We start from the raw sequence: 21,948 nt of genomic DNA on the forward strand, positions 1-21,948 counted from the left end.
AAACAAAAATAATGCTAAAAATTGCGAGACGAGGGAGTTTGTTCATGAGACAATGAAAATTTTCTAAATCTAAAATGTGTCGGGTGCCGGATGATCCTTAAAGAATATAAATTTGATTAGTTATATTTTCTATATTTAATGACTTACCTTCAATCACTCAAAGTTTATTTGTATAGAAAAAACTGCCAGCGGGAGTTATTTAAATATGCGGTTTTATAAAGCTGAGAAGTTGAACTGTACATAGACACATGTTTAGCTATTTCAGCTAATACAATATTTGATTTAAATTCAAACATTAGTTTTCGCTACAGAATCGTAGTTTTGAATAAGAATAAATATTTTTTTTAATAAATGTTTCTTTTTTTTCAAGGTTTATTAACAAAAGACAATTTTCTATTTTCAAGTTTCAAATCTAAAAGATATCGAGATAAACTGCGGACGGAGGTTAAGGCATTGGAGAACCTTATTCCAGTGGACCGACAAACACTCAACAAGAAGCTTGATAGCCAAACTGTTTACCGCCTTGCCATTGCCTACCTTAGAGTAAAATCATATTTGAAAGGTATGTTGTAAATTGTACATGAATTATTCATTTTTATGTAAAAAATAAGGGTTTAAATTACAAATCTTCATCTTTTTCCTTACTAAAATTTTTCCCACGACTGCATTTGTTAAGCAGTTAGTTGGATATATTTATCATCATGTCGCAAACCGGTTTGTAATAATAATTTTCATGCGGACTATAGCGTTTCTCTTAGTGATCCATGATCACATTTTTTAAGCTAAAGAAGCAATTTTTGTCTTGTGTTAAATATCTTCCCAGTGCCCGTTTTTAAGACTAATTAAAGTATCTATGTTGACATACAACATACATGTATATTTTGAATTATTTTGAATATCATCTCTCACGTATTTATTTTTTCTTCTTGGTCCCATTCGGATTATTTTTTTAAATGATTCCCTTGATCTGTTAAAAATAAATTTTCTTTTTTCTTCTCCGTTTCATATTTCTTTTTACCATATCATCTGTTCAAACACTGTACTGTGCTCATCTTAAAATGTAAATACATCTATGTCAAGGATAGTTTTATAAAAGTGATATAATTATTTTGCCATAAATATTAAAAGCATCTTCAGAATTAAGAATAAAATCTGAAATCGCATGAGCTGACGATTATGTGAGTTTCTTTTCTAAACAACTCAAAAGAAATTATAAATTTTCAATTAGCAAGAAATTATACACTCGAATACACTGACAATCAGAATAGAGTTCACACAGAGCGCGTCTTTGGTGATGATAAACTAGTTGGACCGGCTATTGGTTTCAAAGACTGCGGAAAAACACTCGGCGAAACGGATGTGAAACATGTTGACAATACAGGTCAACAAGACCGATGTGTGCCGGAGAAACCGGGCGATACCTCAACATATGTAGGAGACCAAGGGGATGAACTTCTAGATGCGGCAACGTTATATCAGGTATAAAAAGAACTTTTACTTACATGTACATGTACTTACAATAAATACAACTTCATAGATTCGTCTTTTGTTTCTATTAAATATGCTATAAATTATCATGCTCTTTTTGTGTGTTTATGTTGTCTCTTTTAATTAGAAAGCGGAAAACATTGTTGTGCTCATATGCCAATTAAACAATTGAAACTATTCAAATTAATACTTTTAAAAAACATTTTAAACGCTAATCCTTTAAATCTGAGTCAATGAAGCAGTTTAGTGTTTGAAATTATTTTTTGTCCGATGGAACTGCAGTGTTTCAAATGAATTATGATGTGGCGGCATGGCCGAGTAGTTAACGCGTCGGACTAGTAATCTAATGATCGCTAGCCGCATGGGTTCAAAACCCGTCAGGGGAGAGTTGTTATTTCCTTGAGCAAGAAATTGCACTCATTGCTCTGGTGGGTTCCAGGAAGGGATTTGAAAGTGTGTCTATAAGTTTATAGCTTCCTACACATCGAACGAAAACAAATTCTGTATAAACTAAATGAATCATGTCACATTTACTTTGGTAAATTGGCTAAATTTAATCATTCTAGTAAATCGGCAGTTTTATTAACACTAAATTTGTTAGTTTTATAAGTTAGCATTTACATCATTAAATTGGTTGAACGGACCAATTTAATTTTGTAAATGCTTATTTATAAACATTAACCTATACTAAGAGGTCGTTTTTATCATCTAAGCAGAAAACACTTTCTAAATATTTCAACTATCAAAAAATGAAAACATGTCATATACCGTTTGTGATAAAACATAATCTTTGACAGTATTAATTTTGACGGCAATGGTATTATAAGTATCTAAACATTCTTTAAAATAAAGTTGTTTTACTGAATGTCAAAGATATTTTTTACAAGTCCTCTTTTAATGTGGCAGATTAAGGCAACTGGACTAAAAAGAAAAAAATATACTCGAAAAGCATTGCTCATGACAAAAATATGAAAGTATAGCTAAACTCATGTCATAAACTTAACTCAGTGGAAATCACTTGCACATACTTGTGTATAATCAAAATAATTGAAAAATATGAAAACATTGATAAATATTATACAGTTTGTATTACAATCCCATTAAATACAGTAAAACAAATAAATAATGATGACAAGTTGTTGAAATAAAGATAATTGTCACGGTGGTCTAGATAAGATGGGAATTATTTAACCCTGAGACTGTTGGAGGTAACCGATTGTAAAACCCCCCGATCAACGTGAACCAAGGACCAAGATCTGCCGGCACAACATAATTGCCGGCTGATCTTGGTCTGATATATTCGCTATATAGTTAGTACTAATTTATGATATTTTTAGAAAAAAAAGATGAATGGTTTTGTTTACATTAAAAAGATTGACAAAACCATTTATAATATTAAGCGTGGTAAGGTTTACACATCCCAGCTGTATGTATTAAAGCGAGTCGCCTATGGATTCACGGCAATTTTTTGAATGACAATAAAAGATTGTTCAGAAATGAAAAAAAAATCAGTATGTGCCAAAAAAAAAACACTTGCCTTTTCTCAGTTATTAATAGGACTTCAGTCCCGTCCATACGTTACGTGAATTGGAAATATTTAAACTTTTCTTAAACTTATACATTTTTATAAAGTTTAATTTTTTTTCATAAAAATCTACTCATCTGAGCATGAAATGATAAAAAATTGCATGATCATCGTTTATCATTTTCAATAAACCATGTTGATGAATATCAATTGGGAGCTATAACAAAACATTGTATTAACTTTCTAAATATTTTAATTCGAAGTTAAAGAGGGTTGTATCTTAATTGTTGATGAATTGTAATGGCTGTCAAAGTCAAACAATGATGCCATAAAATAATTTAATTGTCAGCTTGAGGTGATAGTTTAATGTCGCAATGTGGATGATACCAGATTGAACACATATTGTATATGTTTAAGTCTACGTATTTAGAATGCAAAATTGCTGCTGCTACAGTACATCATTAAAAAACATGCACTGTTTTGGTCTAAACTCAGAATGCGTTTATTGAACTGAATGAATTAAATTTTTGAAAAGATTTATGCAACATTTTAAAAAAAGAACTTGAATATGTAATAAAGTGAAACAAAATATGAACAATGTGAAACAGATATATATGAAACAAAGTATTCATTTAATTGGCATCAAGAACAAATCAATGAAGTAATTTAATGCAAACATGAGCAGATATAATGAAATGAGAAAATTTGTTAACAGATAAAATAAATCTGTTAAGTTGAACATGAACACTTATTCCTATAAAAAATTCAGTTCAGTTGCATATATTTGGCACTTTTGTCTCCTTTTAAATGAGTATCAACTTTTCATTAAAATTTCTAGTTCCCTTTCAATAGCACGAATAACTCTATGATTCATAAATACAAGGGCACCATCTGGAAGAAGTTTGTGAAGAATCAAACACACCCGGTCTGCTTTTAACGCAGCTTCCGCCGGTTGGTTAAGAACTCTAAGATACTCTTGAAAATACCGAATTAACAGTTTTAACACATTTTCAGCTAATATTCTGTTCTCTTCCTTCTGTAATATCAACGTGAACCCCGTATTTCCCGCTCCAAACCAAACAACAACTTTATCGTCTGCAAATGGCTGACCTTCCTTTAATCTGAAAAATCCCAGTTCAAATTCCGGAAGTTGGTCCTCTTGATTGACTGCTTGAATATCGTCCTCAATAGTCCTGTTCGTTACCGATCGTCTAAACTGATTCTCTGAATGAACCTGTAAAAACAGATTTATAATATGTATTCTTATTTATAATTACATTTATAAGACTAACTCTGGATCGCAAGAACACGATTGTCCCCTTCACCCCCCCCCCCCCCCTTTAGATAACTAATGTTCTCAATTCTTAAAGTAAAATGGTAGCTCTGAGGGAATTTCATAATGTTTTCATTCTTTAATGTGAATTAATTGCATAAATACCAATTTAAGTAAACAAACAAGTATCATTTCGCAAACAAATAAATGCGTCTTTTTGATAAATAACACTTCTTTCGACAGAATATACTAGTATGTTCACTTGCTCACGTTCTGGGGATGACTAAGACGGTAGAGGTGTTCTTATTTTCATCCCTTGCAATATTTGTCCGATTTGAGTTTAAAGCGTTTAAAAGGCTTTTCATTTTTGTCTTGTTTTCTTACAAATATAATAATTATTTATGAAGGTTAATTTGATACTGTTTACCTTCTAAATTATAAAACATCATGCAGAATCTTCTTATATTGTTAAGTCTTGTTTAAGATATGATCACTATGTGTAGGGAGCCTATGGCACATGCTAATTATATAATTTACATTTTCAATATCTATCATTCTATTTACGCTGTATAAACTATTCGTCATACAGTTATTCATGACTTAATAAAACTTTGATATTTGTTAATACAAGGTGATTTATAGGACCATTGGGCCGGATATAAGTTATATCTAATTCTACTGGTTGAAATTACAAATTTTCACTATAAGTCACCATCAAAATAATGATTAATTAGATCTTCTGTTATAATTGAAGATATATAAAAAAAAAATGTAGGACCTAAAACAGTGTAAATGTCTACTGCAGTATAGATAAAATGTAATTGTAGCTCTATAAACACATACTTTAACCTGTTGTTATAAATATCTAAAAGTTACCTTTTTAGTCGAGTCCATGCATTGATCTTTAGTAAATAAAGTAATAATATATTACAAATCAAATCGTATATCACATACACTATCGAGACGAGGAGAAAAATAACTAAACACAGTTCAAACCTGAGATGCAACGAACTGTATCCGTTTCTTTCTTTCCTGTCGTTTTTCAAGCTCGTCGACAGACTGGTCATCATCGTCTTTAATTATTTCATCCGATCCGTAAATTTGATTGAACAACACTTTACATTGACCAGGAAATAACGTGTGTAAAATGAAGGCGTACACCATCCCGGAAATGTTTACATCGACACCGGTTGTATGTAAACACTGCTAAATACAATCCTTTTATTGATGCATGCAATACACGGACTTAACAAACGTGTTTTTGAAATAATTATGGGCATTTTAATTGAATAAGGTGCTTGATACTTAAAATATGTAGATTTATATTCATTCTTCTTATCTAAATAATCATTTTTATAGAAATTGTCTTGCCAAATTTGTTACTTAAAAATCTGATTTGTATTGAATATTATTAATGTTTTAGCTTGGTAACTGACAAGTAGTAGTAATTAAGGCATGCCATGCGCATCTTTATAAAATCTATATATTTATGATGACATATTAATTTTTATTAATAAAATCGTCATCGCTATCGCTGAATTAGTATATAATATATCAAAATTTTTAGTTGTCTGTCTAATAAACATTAAACCTCGTACAGATTTGTTTCAAATCTAAATGGAAATCTACATTTGGAACATGCACGCTAGAAAAAAAACCACCTTTAAAATAGACGTTATTGAACGAACAAACGGACGAACGAATGAATGAATGAATCGATCGATCAAACAAATGGAAATTACATGTAAATTTGCAACCATACTCGTTTATGTGCCAACCACTACCATCAATTAAGTTAATGTATCTAAATAATATTTGAGCTCTATGTCAGTCGTGAGTTAACCTATCACTAGATGCATTATTTGTCAAAAATAAGAGAATGGCGCAAATTTATGAATCACCCTTCGTACATTGACACGTTAAGTTAGCATGAAAATATTCAATCATTATAGAAACGTTATATTAGCGTAGAAACGTTCATTTAACGTAGTCTAGATAGTTGACGTATCTCTGCAAACGTTCAATTAGCTAGAATAATAATATCTGTCATATGTTGCGGTTCGGACCGGAATATCCGTCCCGAGGGGACCCGCCCATTGGGCGGTAACGAGGCTTGCCGAGTTATCGCCCATGGGCGGGTTCCCGAGGGACGGATATTCCGATCCGAACCGCAAACACATGTTAGATATTTTTTCTTGCATATTCTGCCATATTATTTCATAGTTAAAATGGTTAACCTCAATATGATATATGTTCATGGAAATTAAAGTCATTTCATCCGTAACTATTTTCTTACAGTAATGTATGCATTTACAACTTAAATAACAACGGCAGAGCCTCGTTACCGCCGTAAACAGTCACCCTCGAGCTAGATATTCCGGTCTGTACCGGCAGCCGGTGTTTGATTCTTTTTCTTGCATATTACATATCAATTATTTTCAGAACAGAAATTACGAAGACTGATCTTTTCATTACGCACTTTTTTCTTATAGTAGCGTATGAACATACAGCTCCATTCATAATGGTTAAGTGACGTCATCATAAGAACGAAATTCATTCATAAAAGGCGCGCAGCAATGACGTCATTTAAAGCACGCGACTTGTCTTACATGGGGGTGTAAGACAGGGTTTTCTACCACCGTCGAAACGGTAGATAATCCTGTCTGATATGCAAGAATACCCGTGCCAGCTTTTGCGGCGTCTTGCACTGCCTAGCATATATTTTGACGCGACGTTATCTGCGTTATGCAAACATAGCAGGGGCGCACGTCAATGTCAAATTTATTTACTTCTACTGATATTAAAAACTCTTGTAAGTTCATACCTAAATTTATCAAGCTCGAGGCTTGCATAATATACTTTTGTTCAACTCGTTAAATAAATTCAGTATTTAACTTAATTCAGTATTTAATATTCAATATCCTCCAAGTGTTGAGCAGCCGAAAAATGATAAAATTCATTTATAAAAAAAAGAATAGATATGCATGATGATTTTCTTTTAAACACAAATATTTGTATATATAATCATTTTCTAAAAGGTCATATTTTCAAAACAAAATTTGTGAAATTTCAAATATGTTAAGTTACAAATATTATATGTTTCAATAACAGATGTCAAATTCAAAATTATGTAACTGGAAGATTAAAATGCGGTTTTTCCTCTTTGTCCAATCAACTGTGCTAAACGTTTTATAATATATAGGTGATAAGGTGATAAGGTCAATTAAGCTGTCTGTACTTATCATGTTGTTAAACCTTATGACTGATAAAATATCCAGGTGATGATCGTTGTTATAAATTCTATGTTGCTATGTTACATTATTTTGTATTGAAACCTGATTGGTTATTTTGTTATTTAAGACACAAAAATGTTAAAATTCTATTGGTCAGTTAAAACGAAATCAATTTTAAAATTATTGTAAAGATACATATGTAGAAAATTTAGGGTCAGTTAGATTTTGGATTTCCAAGTGATAACATTGTATTGTGGCTTTCCACTAGAAAATATTGTTACTGTTTTTAATATCAATTTGTTAACATCAGGATAACCTGTGTATAATTATGATATATATTATTTGTGGTAATCCACTAAGAAAGAAACATTAAAATATAAAACGGAACATTGTGTTGTGATTCAATCTACCTAAAAGAGAACTACAATTTAGCGCATAACACATTTCGCAACGCCGCCCCCCCCCCCCCCCCTTATAATTCGGGAATGAATAATAATGAATAATACTGCATGTGTCATATTTTATTAGTTTATGTATATGCTGTTTTTAGGTTATCGATGGTTTTGTGCTCCTGGCCTCTACGGATGGAACCATTATGTTTGTCACAGACAATATTTCAAAGTTTACAGGATTTTGCCAGGTATGATCATGAACTACATACTTTATTACCTATAAATATCTGCCTTATCATCATCATCATCATCATTATTATGTATTATTATGTATTATTATGTATTATTATGTATTATTATTATTATTATTATTTAATTTATACTTTTTTCACATGAAAAGTTTCTTGATTGCAGCAAATTATGTAAAAATGAAAAAAACTTATCGTATCCCATTATCTCAATTTCTCACTATCACTCAAACAAACAAACTTTTATTTTATCTACCAAGTCATGAACGGGGAGGTCGCGGATCACGCTGCGTGTCACCATTTGTCAACGCGGTGAGAAATAATTCCATGTCTATTTGATCTTTCCGCGTTTCAACAAGCCATTTCGCGTATAAATAAAGGATTCCATCCTAATCCTAAATATTTTAATTCCACTTCAGATGGTAAAACTGCGATTTATCTCTAATGTTTCCACCTCTTGAGGAAACCAATAAACGCTAATTTGTCATATTTAATGTTTCCGAAGGTTGTTGTCAAACTTTAAGCTACTCAAAACAATGATTAAGTATTTTTTACCTTTTTTTCATCGAAGTGAACTTTTTACGAAGGAAACTTATACTCTTGAAACAAGCCATGGGAAAGGTCAAACGTCAGTTTTACATGTTAATTAATAAAGATTCGAAATGATACTTAATTTGGCAATTTTTGCTATCCTACATTAAATTATATAATTTAATCCTGTGAGTCATTATTTCATGTCACTGAGCAGTACAGTTCAACCTCAGTTACAGTGTTTAACTAATTTATGAAATACTGTACCAAGGAAATGCAAAAAGTTTGTTACATCTTTTTATATCGTCAGTGATGAATATATAATTGCATACAGTAAAACTAAGCGGTTTTACCATGGCAAGGGGACGTAACTATAGTACAATACTTTTCAATCTTTATATTAATGAGTTATCTCGTTGCCTACGAACATCAAATCCATGATGTATTTTGCAGATAACGTTGCAAATTGCGCCGAAACAGCAATTAAAATGCAATTACAATTAGGTACCATCGCAGAATTTTGCAGTAATACGGGAATGACTATAGATCAGTCGATAACCGAAATAATCGTGTTTAGAAATGACCGTTCATTACGGTCATACGAACGGTGGTCATATAATGGTGTATCTGTAAATATAATGTCTTGTTATAAGAATATGGGATTATAATTTACACCTTTCTACTTACAACTTTCATGGTCTAAGCAAAAGCAAACCTTGCCACACAAGCAAAAAAATCTATTTTTGCTATTAAATCATACCAGATAACTTTTGGATATTTTTTTACACATTTTTTTTTAATTATTTGATTCAATTCTCAAGCCTATTCTCACTGTCTTTTTTTTATGGAGCGGAAGTATATGGTAGTGAATATCCGGATATTTTAGAGCAAGTTCAGATTCAATATTGTAAGGTTTCTTTGTCAATTGATTAGGTAGCGTTTGGGGAATGAGATAGACTTCTATTGTGTATTGACCATCATATGTATGCCTGATAATAGATATCCAAGAATTCGCGAAATTGTTATTCAGTGTTTAAATAAAAGGATAGTGTAGGAAGAATTAATTGGACATCTTCTATTAGAAATTTGTTATATAGATATGGCTTTGGGTTTGTTTGGTTAAATAACACTATTAATGATATCAAAGTTTTTCTGTCTTGCTTTAAGCAAGAAGACTTGTTGATTGTAAATTGCAAAATTTTTATATATCAACAGATAAATGATTCGTCTCGTTGTGATACATATCAACAATTCAAAACTATGTGAAATCCTGAAAGATATTTATGTATTAATCTACCATTTTATATAAGGAAAGCATTTGCAAAATTCCGTTGTTCAAGTCATAGCTATAGGTTTTAAATTGAAACTGGACGTCAAACTAGTAATGGTCTTCCAAGAGAAGATCTTTATTGTCAATATTGCTATGTTAATTTAGATACACGATGTCTTGAAGATGAATTTCATGTATTCTTTAAATGTTACAAATATAGACATGAAACGACAACAATTTTTACCAAGCTGGTATATATAATGGTAGATTTGAATATGCAGATTTTTGTAATTTAATGCCGTGTTCAGTGTACTGATGATGATAAAATAAGATCTTTTGTTTTTTTTGCACTTGCAATTATGAAACGTGAAATGTATAATACCATGTTACAACCTTAAACATATGATGTTATATCGTATAAGTTATATTTTGGAGGCATTTATTTACAAATAAAATTTGAATTTGAATTTGAACATCAGTTATGCTAATAAAGTATAAACGTCGTTGAGGACAAACAAGCACTCTCGACTAACTGTTAGAGCGGACCATTTTCTTACTCATAAAACGTAACTGCTTGATTCCGATGCATTAAAGTTTAGTATATAAAAGTTAGGAATTTAGTAAAATGTCTGTAGCCAACCAAAACTTAAGAAGCTAACAGATGAACAAAGAAATTTTTATCAATAAATAACTATTTTTATACAATGGCAGATTTATATTTTTTCACAGGTTGATTTGATGCATCGATGTTTGTACAGTATAGTTCATCCAGAGGATTTTCAGGCGGTAAAGAACGCCCTCGAGGTAAAACTTAACATTATACAGTATATTCTACAATCTGCTATAAAAAAATCACACTCATTAATTACATGAATGGACTTGCCTAACTTCCATTTTAGCAGTCCATGTGTATTGATTGGTCTTTGAACAACAGGGAACAACTGGCTTGGTTCGTGGCCCGTGTATTGCTGGCAAAAGCGTTTAAGATTTGATCCAAGAATTTCAAGAGTTACGGTCTTCTAGTATCTCTGACGGGTAGAAATAGGAATATAGAAGCACAAAAAATCTATGTGCAATATGCAAGAAATGAGTGGTAGAAAACGAATTCCCTTTTATTATCGAAAGCGTGAGGATTTCCTAATTAGAAATAGTCCAATTCGTTTTGGGTAGAAACAATGAGCATGCCGAAAAGTGATACTTATGTAGAAACCATTTCTTTATGAATTGTGTGTGAATCTTTAACTCTTTAAAGCACCTCAATTTTCTCTGAATACTTTGTGATGTAATACTTTTGAATGTGTGAAAGAATAACACAATCATGATTATTATTTAACAACTATGTTTGATAAACTAAGTAAAATTCCAATTCAGTAACCTTGTAGCGGAACATTGTTGTAGTCATAAAATACCATTTTGTTTAAAGGCCCATTAAGCCCTCGAAATGCTATTATTTTCCAAAACGTTAATTGTGAGTCATTAGTCATATAGATGAAATACCTTTTGCTTATTTTGCTTTTTGGCAATTGGTTTATAATTACATTGTATAGTGATTAAGTATTGTGTATGGAAGTCAAAATACTACTTTGTTGACACTTCGTTACCTTAACGACACATTACTGCACATGAAGTTATTGATATTTTCTTCACTTACTTAACATCTTATAAATATGCTCTAAGTCACTATAAAATATGAAACGCATGTTTCACATTTCTAAAGCATTAAAAAAAGTTATGACTTCTGAGGCATAATGTGCCTTTAAACGCACTGGCTAAAGAAGTTTGTATAAAAATTTACAAACTTAATGCTTACCGTTGAATATGAACTGTTTGTGCTAGCATATCAAATATTATATTGATACATACATGTACACATTTTCTATTATACATGTAGGTTCGTTCTACAAGCGAAGCAGACGACAGAATGCCTCCCGCTAGTTCCGACTGTCCATCTAGAGACAAAATAGAAAACTTCTTCTGTAAAATAAGATGTTACCATGGTAACACTCCAGGTTACATAGTAAGTTGGTATAGTTATGACTTTTGAAGTTGAATTTATTTCAAGTACAAAGATTCAGAGTTTTGCATGCCGAATCGAGTTTTATTTGTTTGTTGGTTTGGTTTGGTTTGGTTTTATGACGCACTAACACACAATTCTGATACCTCAACCCTTTAAGGCAACCCGTCAAGAGCGAATCGAGTTCAAAAGAGAAACTATTTTACTTGTTTTCCCGTTCAGTCTTCAGAGTTGAAAAATGTGTTGTATATATACACTTTTAAAAACGTTATCACTTAACGTTTCCACATTCTAACGACGTTACGCCATTGGATATGTTTATTATTGTTGATTTAAAGTATTCGGCTGTGGGTATGCATATATGCAAATCCTCGAAAACTTTCTTATTAAACAGTATAAAAGAATCTAAAATTTCATTTCAGAAACTTCACTGCAGCGGGGTTAAGTATTATTTGTCAGAAATGCCACATACTACACGCACATCTAAGAGCGTGTTGATGCTTTATTGTCAGCCATTCATTAAGACAGGAAATGACGTCATTAACGATGAAAGAAATGACGTTTTCTGGAGCAAACATGACCTCGATTTAAAGTTTAAGGAAATAGAGGACTCGTAAGTGATTACATTGGCAATCTTAATAAAAAAATTTCTCGGCAATCTTAATAGAAAATTTCTCCGCTGCAAATTCTGGTAGATTCTAATACCATAAAATTCTTAAAACATATCATTCAGTTTCATTTACATTTGTTGTTGATAAATTAGAAGCTGTACAAAGGCAACTTGTTGAAATCGAATAGTTTGTAAGTGAATCATTAACCATTTGTATCCTAATTATGTTTTATGTCTGCGATTTCTTTATTTTTTTTTTTTAATTTGAAAATTTTAGATCACCTCTTGGGTATTCCACGGCGGATTTGTGCGGGAAATCTTTATACCAGTTCGTTCATCCTGAGGATTTATGTATCCTTAGCAATGTACATAAAGAAGGTATGAAATTATTTTATTTTTTAAAGTGATATGTAAAAAAACTTGAGAAAGCGTTCTTAAAAAATCTTTAAGGGTCCACCCCTTAAAAAAATTTTTTTGTAAAATTTCCCTTTTTTCCTACACAAAAGGGAATTTTAAACAGAAAATTTAAACCCATGATACCACAAAAACCCGGGGGTGACATTTCCCCGTTCACCAAAATTAATTTCAAGATTTAAAATATTTTATTGTTTTTGGGGGTGAAATATTGAATTTTAATGGAATTTGTTGGGAAATTTATAATTTACGATTTTTCTTAAAAAAACCCGAAAAAAATGAAAATATGAAAACGTGAAATCAAAGAATTTTGTGAACGGGAAAATGTCACCACCGGTCTTTCGTAGTATCCTGCTAATTAATTCGTGTGGTCCTTTAAAAGCGTATACCTGTTTTACAATGAATTTCGTTTGTAACATGTCTAGTGCCACGCTGTTTGTATCTACTGACTGATTAGCCCCGCTTGCAGACGTGTTAACACAGTCACTAAGATGTGACAGCAGACGATAACACTATCATGAAGTTTTTTTAGAATACAAAACTATTAAAAAAAATTAAGTGAAGACATTGTTATACATAATATTCATAGTACTATTTTTATACTAGAACAGAGTTTACAATCTCAGAATGATATTCAGATTTATGTAGTATGTTAAGAAAGGAAATGTACGATATTTTAAATTATAAATCTGTTTAAGTCCTCAAATAAAAAACGGCAACTTGGTAAACCATGGTGGAACGACAACCTATCCCGTCTATGGAATTCTGTGTGAGAAAGAAAATAACTGGTTAAAATGTAAACAGGTTTCTGTTAAAAATGTTTTTAAAAAACAGCCTTTATTTTAGCACGTAAAAAATTTTATCGTGAGGTAAAGGTAAACTGTTTTAAATCGGGTTGATTTGTCCAAATAAATTTTGTGTCCATTGTAATAAAACTAACAAGAAAATTTTTGGAAAACTATAGGTAGGGTAGGCGTTGCTCAGTCCCAAGAAAAGGTTTATCCCTATGGAGGGTTGTTTCTGAAAATTGGTGATGTTTTAATGTTAATATTTCATTTAAAAAGTCGGGAGGGGGGGGGGCGGGGGGGGGAGCGTATTGGCAATATGTCAGACAAAACTTGGTAAAGCTAAGGATTTGATATATTCCGTTGATATTTTTAGAAACAATTGTTCAGTTTCATTTTTACAATATTCTAATATAATAAATTGTCTCACAAAAGAAAATTGTGCCTTCAGATTGGGGAAAAGTGAATAATTACTCCCCCAAATCTAGGGCACGAATGACCCTCGAGACCCGTTTATCATTAGAGGAAAATAGCACTTTTCTTGCTCCATGTAAAATTTATTGTTCAGTTTTGAATAACAGGCTCTCATCCTGGTCGGAATCTAATAATGTTTTAGCAGATGAGCAAAATGGTGGTTCGAAACTAACTCTGGTCTTCGTCAAGGTTGTTCATTATCAACTATTCTTTTTAACAAGTTCATCAACGATGTAGTTCTAAAAATGAAAAACACTGGTAAAGGCGTTACTATAGATAACGAATTAGTTTGTATTTTATTATATGCTGACGATATTGTGCTCATTGCTGCAAATGAAGCAGACCTTCAATATATGTTAAATGTTTTAGCAGATTGGTGTTCTACCAATACAATGATTGTTAACCCAGAAAAAAAGTAATATTGTACATTTTCTTCCACGGTCGGTTGGCAGATCGGATTGTTGCTTTAAATGCGGAGATCACTTTCTAAAGATGGTTGGTCACAATACATACCTTGGTTTAATGCTCAATGAATTTCTTGACTTTGATTTGACTGCTAAATATGTTGTTCAAAGTGCCGGCAGAGCCTTAGGACTGGGTATTGCTAAAGCAAAAAAATTGGGGGTAGCCTTAAATTTTTTAAAAATTTATGACAGCCACCTTAAATTTTAAGGGGGCAAATTTTTTAAAACTTTCACCGTTAAAAGCCCTACAAATCGTGCAAAAAGGTTCTTTCCTTTGGGTTTGGGGGAAAATAACTCCCAAAAGAGCTTTATATGGTGAAACTTTCATGGGTCCCCCGAAAGGGAAAACAAAAGGGGAAAACTTTTCTCCCAAAATGGATAGATTAGCAGTTGGAATTTCAAAACGGCTGAAACTATAAGATTTTTTTGGGCATGTAGAAATAAAAAAATTCTAGGGTGTAAAAACTGGGAAATTCCCAAAGTATAAAGTTTTAATGTCTAGTTTAGATTTGATGATTTTAATGAATTGTAGTAATTTTGTCATCTAAAGGTTTTGGGAGCAAATTTTGGGGAAAAAAAAAATAGAACATTAAAATATGCAGTTAAAAAAGAAAAAACCCCCAAAAATTTTAAAAACAAACAAAACAAAAAAGATTTTAAAAAAGAAAAACCAAAATTTCCCCTAAAAACAATCAGCTCAGTAAATTTAGATGTGGGTTTTTGTGCCCATACGTTTTGGGAAAAAAGGGGGGGATGAAAAAATGCCTGTTTAAAGCTAGACTTTTGTCCTAAATTTTAAAAAAAGAGTTGAAACGGAAAAACCAAAGTCTTATTAGAAATTTTATAAAAATAAAAACCATAAAAAAGTAGTTTACTAGTATATGAAGAATTTTTGTTAAAAAAAAAATAATTTGGGTTTTTTACATTTGGGGAAAGAAAATCAAAAATTTTAATTTTTTCTATTAATAAATAATTTTTAAAAAAAAAAGGGCCCAAAAACCCGGGTTTTCCCAAAATTTAAAATGAAATCGAACCTTTTAACAGCTTTTAATTAAAAATTTTTTAAACAAAATTCTTTTTAAAACACATTTTTTTAAAACATTTTTTTTTTTAAAACCAAAACCCAAAAACATAAACCAAAAAACCCCCAAACATTCATGTTATTTTATTAAACCAAAATTTCCCATACATTTATTTTTTTAAAATAATCACATTTCTTTGTTATTTTGTTTTCATGTCTTTTTGATCTATTTTTTAAATTTTTATATCCTTTACTTTTTTGTTCTTAATGGCCCCAAACCCCTACAAACAGTGTTTGGGTTTGTCCTTTTTACCTTTTTATGTTCTTTTTTAAAATTTTTATGTTTTTTAAAAATTCCCCGTCCTTTTCAAAAAACCATCACCCAAATTAACAACAAACCCGGAAAAAACAATTTTTATAACCCCTCATGAATTTTCAATTTAAATTTAAAACATATTTTTTAAAGATTATGTCCCCTTTCAAACAGTACTTTTTATCATATCATATAAAATTTTTGTTCCCTTGAAAAATTCCCGTTTTTCCATGTTCCTATTTTGGGCCCCCCTTTTAAACATTACTGTACTTAATCATGTTTCCCGTATATCCCTGTTCCCAAATTTTTAAAAATTCATTCCCATATTCCAAAGTTTTATTAAAATTATCCAGAACATGACTGGGCAAAACTATTTTAAAAACATGAAGTCCATACCGATGGGAAATTTTTATATATGAAAAAAATGGGTTTTAACCCATTTTGTTTTTAAAAATTTTTTTAAAAAACAAACAACCAAACCTTTAAAGGAAAAACCAAAATTTTTAAAAAAACTGGGCCCCATTTAAAGAGAAATAAAATAAAGAATAAAATAATAAAAAAAATTTCAAAATATCCCCGCTGTTAAAAATATTTTTTCTTAAAATTTTGTTTAGTTTACCCGGGTCACTGAAGTTCAAACATTTTTCTTTCGCCTGGAGACAAAGGGAGGCAACTGGTTGTGGGTATATTGTAAAGGAAAAGTCGTCTGCAAGAATTCTAAGAAATTTTCGATTGTCTTTTCACATTGTCCTATGGGGTAATGCTATTTTTTGGTATAAACATTTTTTCATGGCAGTGGAATTTAATAATTTATAATAGAGTGGTTTCGTAGTTCTGTTTTCATCAATTCAAAATAACTTATTTAAAATTGATAAAATTTAATGACCCATCACACTTTACTTAATGGAATGTATGATATATAATTTCATAAGTCAAAACAAGTTGATATACATGTATTTTTGTATCAACATTTTTTCAATGTTCTAGCATCTCTGACAATTTTTCATTTTATTTCCGTTAAAATTACCATCTTAATAGAAATGCAACAAATTGAATTAGTTTTTGGGAAACACTGGTTTTTCAACTAAAATTCAGCCATTAAACCGCAATGCGGGCTTGTGTTCATTTATCATTTTTAAAATTTAATTGGGCCCTTTTTATTTTAGAGTAAAAGACAATGTGTTCGTTAAAAAAGAAAAATTATTTAAGTCCAGATTTCTAGTGTTTTCGAGCCCCCAAAAAAAATCAAAAACCAAAAACAAACGGAAAATTTCCCGAAAAATACAACCGAAACAACGGCAGACCAACCCCCCAAAAGAAAAACCATCCCAAGGGATTCTGGGCAAATTTTTAGCATTATTCCCCCTGGGCCCCTGGAGCGACCGGGCATTTTGCCCGTATTTTAAACAATCAATGCGGCAACCCGAAAAAATTTCAAAGAGAAAAAGGGAACTTTTTAAATTTCTGGTTGCGGGGAAAAAAAAGTGGGCTGGAAAAATAAAGGGATCGGGGGCGGCAACGGCCCCAAAACCAAAAAACCACCCAAAAAAAAAACCAAAAAAAAACCAAACCCCCCCACAAAACAAAATTTTAAACTTTACTGGCTTTTTCCCTTTTTGAATATAAGGGGAAAATATATTTGGGTGCAGTTTGTCAAAAAATGAATAAAAATGGGCGTAAGAAAATTTCCCTCCGGGATACATCGGTTTTCCCCAAAAGCACCACCCTCGCAAATAAAATTTTTTTTCAGGGAAAGTTTTTAAAAAAGGGGAAAATTTTGAGCAATTGTAAAGGGGTAAACCCCCTTGGGCCCAAAACCCCCAAAAATGACATTCAAGATTCCCGGGTATAATGTGTTTAAGGAAAAAATTTTTTAGTTTTTCCCAAAAGTTCCAAAATTTTTTTCCAGTGCTAAACTTTTTCTTGGTTTTTAATTTCCGGGAAATTTTTACGGTAAACTTTTTTCAAGTAGCCCAAAATCAAACCCAAAAAAGCACAAAAACCAAAAACACCAAAACCAAACAAAAACAAACAAAACCCACAAACAAACCAAAACCCCGGGAAAAAACGTAAAACTTAGGTTTAAACGAATTTTTGAGGCCCAAAAAATGGGGGAATAACTTTTCACTTAAATTTCCCCCCAAAGTAATAATATAGAGAAACGAAACGTAAAAATTTTTCAGAAGTAAAAGACTTTAGTCCCCTTGGGGAAAACATTTTCCAAGGGAAGACTAAATTTTAAAAAGATTTTTACATCTTTGATTTGGGGGGTGGGATGTATTTAACTATTACCATCTGGGCCCGGAAGTTAAAATAAAATATATAGCAAATAAAAAAGTGTTTAAAAAAATATTGTCAGTCACCCAAGAACAAAAAGAAACCTTTTAAAACAAAAAAAAAATAAAAAAAACAAAAAACAACAAAAACCCCAAACCCAACACAAAAAAAAAAAAAAAAGGGTTTTTTTAAAAAACATTTAAATATTTAACCCAAAGACTTTTTGGGGTTTGTAAAAACGTTTCGTTTTCCAAAGAAATAATTATTGGATCAAATTAATAATTTCGGGAAGTTTACATTTTCAGAAATCCCAAAATTTTAAAAACCAAATACATATACATGGGAGTTTCCCCAAAAGCCTTATTTAGTACAGAAGGGGCTTATAATATTTTGAAGGCTGGGAAACTTTTTTTAAAAGGAAAATGGGGAAAACTATTTTTAATTAACTTAAATAACCTTCAAAAAAGGGAAAATCAAAAAAACCCCAAACAAAAAATTTTCAAAAAAAAAAAACCCTTTTAAAACCAAACAAAAAAAAAATTTAAAACCAACTTTTCCCCACTTCCTTTTTTGTTAAAACCAAAGAAAGCAAAAGCATCAACTATTATTTTTCAGCAAATAACCCAAACCAAAAGGGTTCTATTAAAAATTTTTTTGACTTTTTACTTTCTAAACCCCTTTTAAAAAACCCCTACGGGGAAAAAAATATGGGGGAAAGAAAATCGAAAGAAGAACAAGTTTTTTTTAAATTTTTTAAAATTTTTAAAGAACAAAAAAAAAAAAACAAACCAAAACAAAAACCAAAAAATTTTAAAAAAAATCAAGACAAAAACAAAACCAAATTTTTAAAATTTTTAAACTAAAGTTAAAAAAATTAAAAACATCAATTTAAATTTTTAAAACAAAAAGGAAAACCCATTTTTGGGAAAACCCCGGTAAAAATCCGGGTTTTTTAAAAATACATAAAAATTGGGTCAAAATTAAATTTATCAGTTTAGGGAAAAACTGGGTTTTTCGCGCTAGTAAAAATAAACAAAGGGCAAATGTTTAAATCCTTTGAAGATACTATGCATTTTTGGGGCATTATGGGGTCCCTTTTTGCAAAGTTTAATTTAGAATATTTTTAATGCAAATTTTTGGGTTGTTAAAATGCTTCAAGAAAAAAAACCGGGGAGAAAAAACTAGGCTTTTGAAATTTTTTAAACCCACCAACAACCCACACCCAAAACTTTTAAACCCCCCAAAAAAACAAACAAAACATAAAAAAACACAAAACCCAAAAAATCAAAGGGCCCCCCGAACAAAAGCATTTTTGGGCTTTTTTTTAAAATTTTATGAAAAATTTGTTTTCACTGTCATTTCCCCCGGTTTTTCTACTATTTTCTATATACATGTTTTAGTTTTGTTTTTCCAGAAAATAAAGGGTAAGTGGGTTTTTTCCCCAAACTAATTGAGGTAAAATGTAAAAAATAATTTTTACCGTTTAGCCAGGGAAGTCGAGGTCGGGAGTGCACCTGGCAAGCATGTCATCGCATTTAATGCTAAGGAAGACCTTATTGGAGCTTCTGTGCCCCAGGTTGGGTTGGGTTGAGTCCAGGTCCACGATAGAGTAGGCGGAGACCCCCAGTTTCCTCCAATCTGAAGACTTTTCTATAAAATGCATTTTAAATTCCAATTGACTTACATAATTAAACGCCTTTTAATTAAAGGGAAGTAAATAGCAACTATATATGTCAAGTAAGGCAATTTTTTGTTATCTCCCCTCATCTGTCAGAGCACGACCACTAGACTTCTCCATTTACAAGCATGCTTACTGAAATAGTATATTCATCAGTACAATACTTTCATGCACCATGATGTTATATCTTTAAAAATGCTGATATAACTTTTGGAATGTCAATTTAATACTATGAATGTATTTTTATTTTAATTATTTTCCTTTTTTCTTCTATTTTAGTTTTTCGTTTTTTCTTTAACACTAAACATACCAATCTTAATTACATTTTTGACTGTAAATTTCTATGTCCATCCAGTGACAACTTTTATTTCAATCGAATCACATAGGTAAAAATTAAAAATATATATTTATATATAAAACCACCATTCATTCAAAGAATAGAAATTGAAACACTATTTTTGACTAGAATTAGTCATAACAATACCGATAAGCAATATCTATTGTATTATTACTTTGTTTGTATGTTCTTTTCCCAGTTATGTACTGACCATTCCCACGGCTTATAATCTTGTTTATAAATTTGCACAAAGTTAATATCTTCCAAATAGAGAGTATGTCCTGACAAAGGTTAGGCTATTCGATGAGTAAAAAAAATATATATTACATTTTGTTTGCTTTATTTTACGTGTTATATCATGTTATGTGGACCTTTCTGTTGAAAGTATCGTATACATATACATGCATCTTTGTTATCTTGTAAATATGCTGTATTATGTCATCATGGGCTTATAAGCCTTTTTGATTGAAATAAAATGTCTGTCTGTCTGTCTGTCATGCAGAGTCCTTTAACTGGAGTGCATATTCAGATGCTCGTTTACTGGTCACTTTTTTCTAGGGTTTCATATTGTGACAACAGAGAACGTGTTACAATTTTTGCCTATGATACAAAAGAGAAAGAACACCAAAACACTCAATTTGATTTATACTCGGGGGCAACGCCCCCTCGTACAAATCAGATAGCCTCGTGCTCTTACTATTATTTTTTTCTATATGCATTTAATATATATTTTTCTTCATTTGCCAATATTTTACAAGCGTATTATTACAAAGGGATAACCAATCAGCTTGATTTAAACATATTTGAGCCGCGTCACGACAAAACCAACATAATGGGTTTGCGACCAGCATGGATCCAGACCAGCCGGGGCATCCGCGCAGTCTGATCAGGATCCATGCTGTTCGCTTACCAACTCTATTTCAAATAGAGAAACTGATAGCGAACAGCATGGATCCTGATCAGACTGCGCGGAAGCGCAGGCTGGTCTGGAACCATGCTGGTCGCAAACGCACTATGTTGGTTTTGTCGTGGCGCGGCTCATTTATTTATTTGTTTGTGATGCAGCTTATATATGAACCACTGAGTCTACTTCCCGGAACTACCCGGTGTATACTAGTTTTCCAACCAAGATTTCCATAATTCTTATGGTCTGTTATTTAGAGATCCAATGATATTATTTCCATTCCATAAAACGTTCGTCTACATAAAGCATTCGTTTGAATGTAAATAAAAGAACTATGACTTATAGAGTGAAGGTGCTATTGCCAATATTAAAACTGTCCGAAAAGCAGTCACGTGTCAAACTCATAAGTCAGGGGAATTGGTGTTAAGTTAATAAACGGACCCTCCTGCTTATAAACGACTGTTTGCTCGGTAGGTTAGTTCAATGCTAAATTGAAGGGACGAATTGACCTTAATTATATTCCAGCCAGACAGGAAAAATAAAAAGCAGGACAAAATGACCACACAATTACAATATGTTTTGTGTAAATATAAACAGATTGAAAGTGGCGAGAACAATGAACTTGAAAAATCATGCAGCAATCTGTTGCCTCAGACAGTCATTATAACCCATCTGTTTTGTATGTAAACAACTTATA

At 31.4% G+C, this 21,948-nt stretch overlaps 2 protein-coding genes across 2 annotated transcripts; one reads left to right on the plus strand and one right to left on the minus strand.

Annotated features, from left to right (window-relative positions):
• Positions 1 to 701: 701 nt before the first annotated feature.
• On the plus strand, positions 702 to 16,895 carry LOC132747009 (aryl hydrocarbon receptor-like). The gene is made up of 8 exons (XM_060736314.1): positions 702 to 714; positions 1,184 to 1,479; positions 8,070 to 8,159; positions 10,690 to 10,764; positions 11,852 to 11,977; positions 12,397 to 12,587; positions 12,862 to 12,962; positions 16,671 to 16,895. The coding sequence occupies exons 1-8, from the start codon at positions 702 to 704 to the stop codon at positions 16,814 to 16,816; spliced, it is 1,038 nt and encodes a 345-aa protein (XP_060592297.1). The 3' UTR covers positions 16,817 to 16,895.
• LOC132747002 (AP-5 complex subunit sigma-1-like) lies at positions 3,161 to 5,487 on the minus strand. Its single transcript, XM_060736304.1, has 2 exons — positions 5,283 to 5,487; positions 3,161 to 4,247 (listed from the first exon to the last, which is right to left on the minus strand). Exons 1-2 carry the CDS (start codon positions 5,448 to 5,450, stop codon positions 3,828 to 3,830), a joined length of 588 nt encoding a protein of 195 aa, XP_060592287.1. The 5' UTR covers positions 5,451 to 5,487; the 3' UTR covers positions 3,161 to 3,827.
• Positions 16,896 to 21,948: the final 5,053 nt, after the last annotated feature.

Source organism: Ruditapes philippinarum, unplaced genomic scaffold, assembly GCF_026571515.1.
Source record: "Ruditapes philippinarum isolate M1 unplaced genomic scaffold, ASM2657151v2 ctg2182_1_1_1_1, whole genome shotgun sequence".
NCBI classification, from domain to species: domain Eukaryota; kingdom Metazoa; phylum Mollusca; class Bivalvia; order Venerida; family Veneridae; genus Ruditapes; species Ruditapes philippinarum.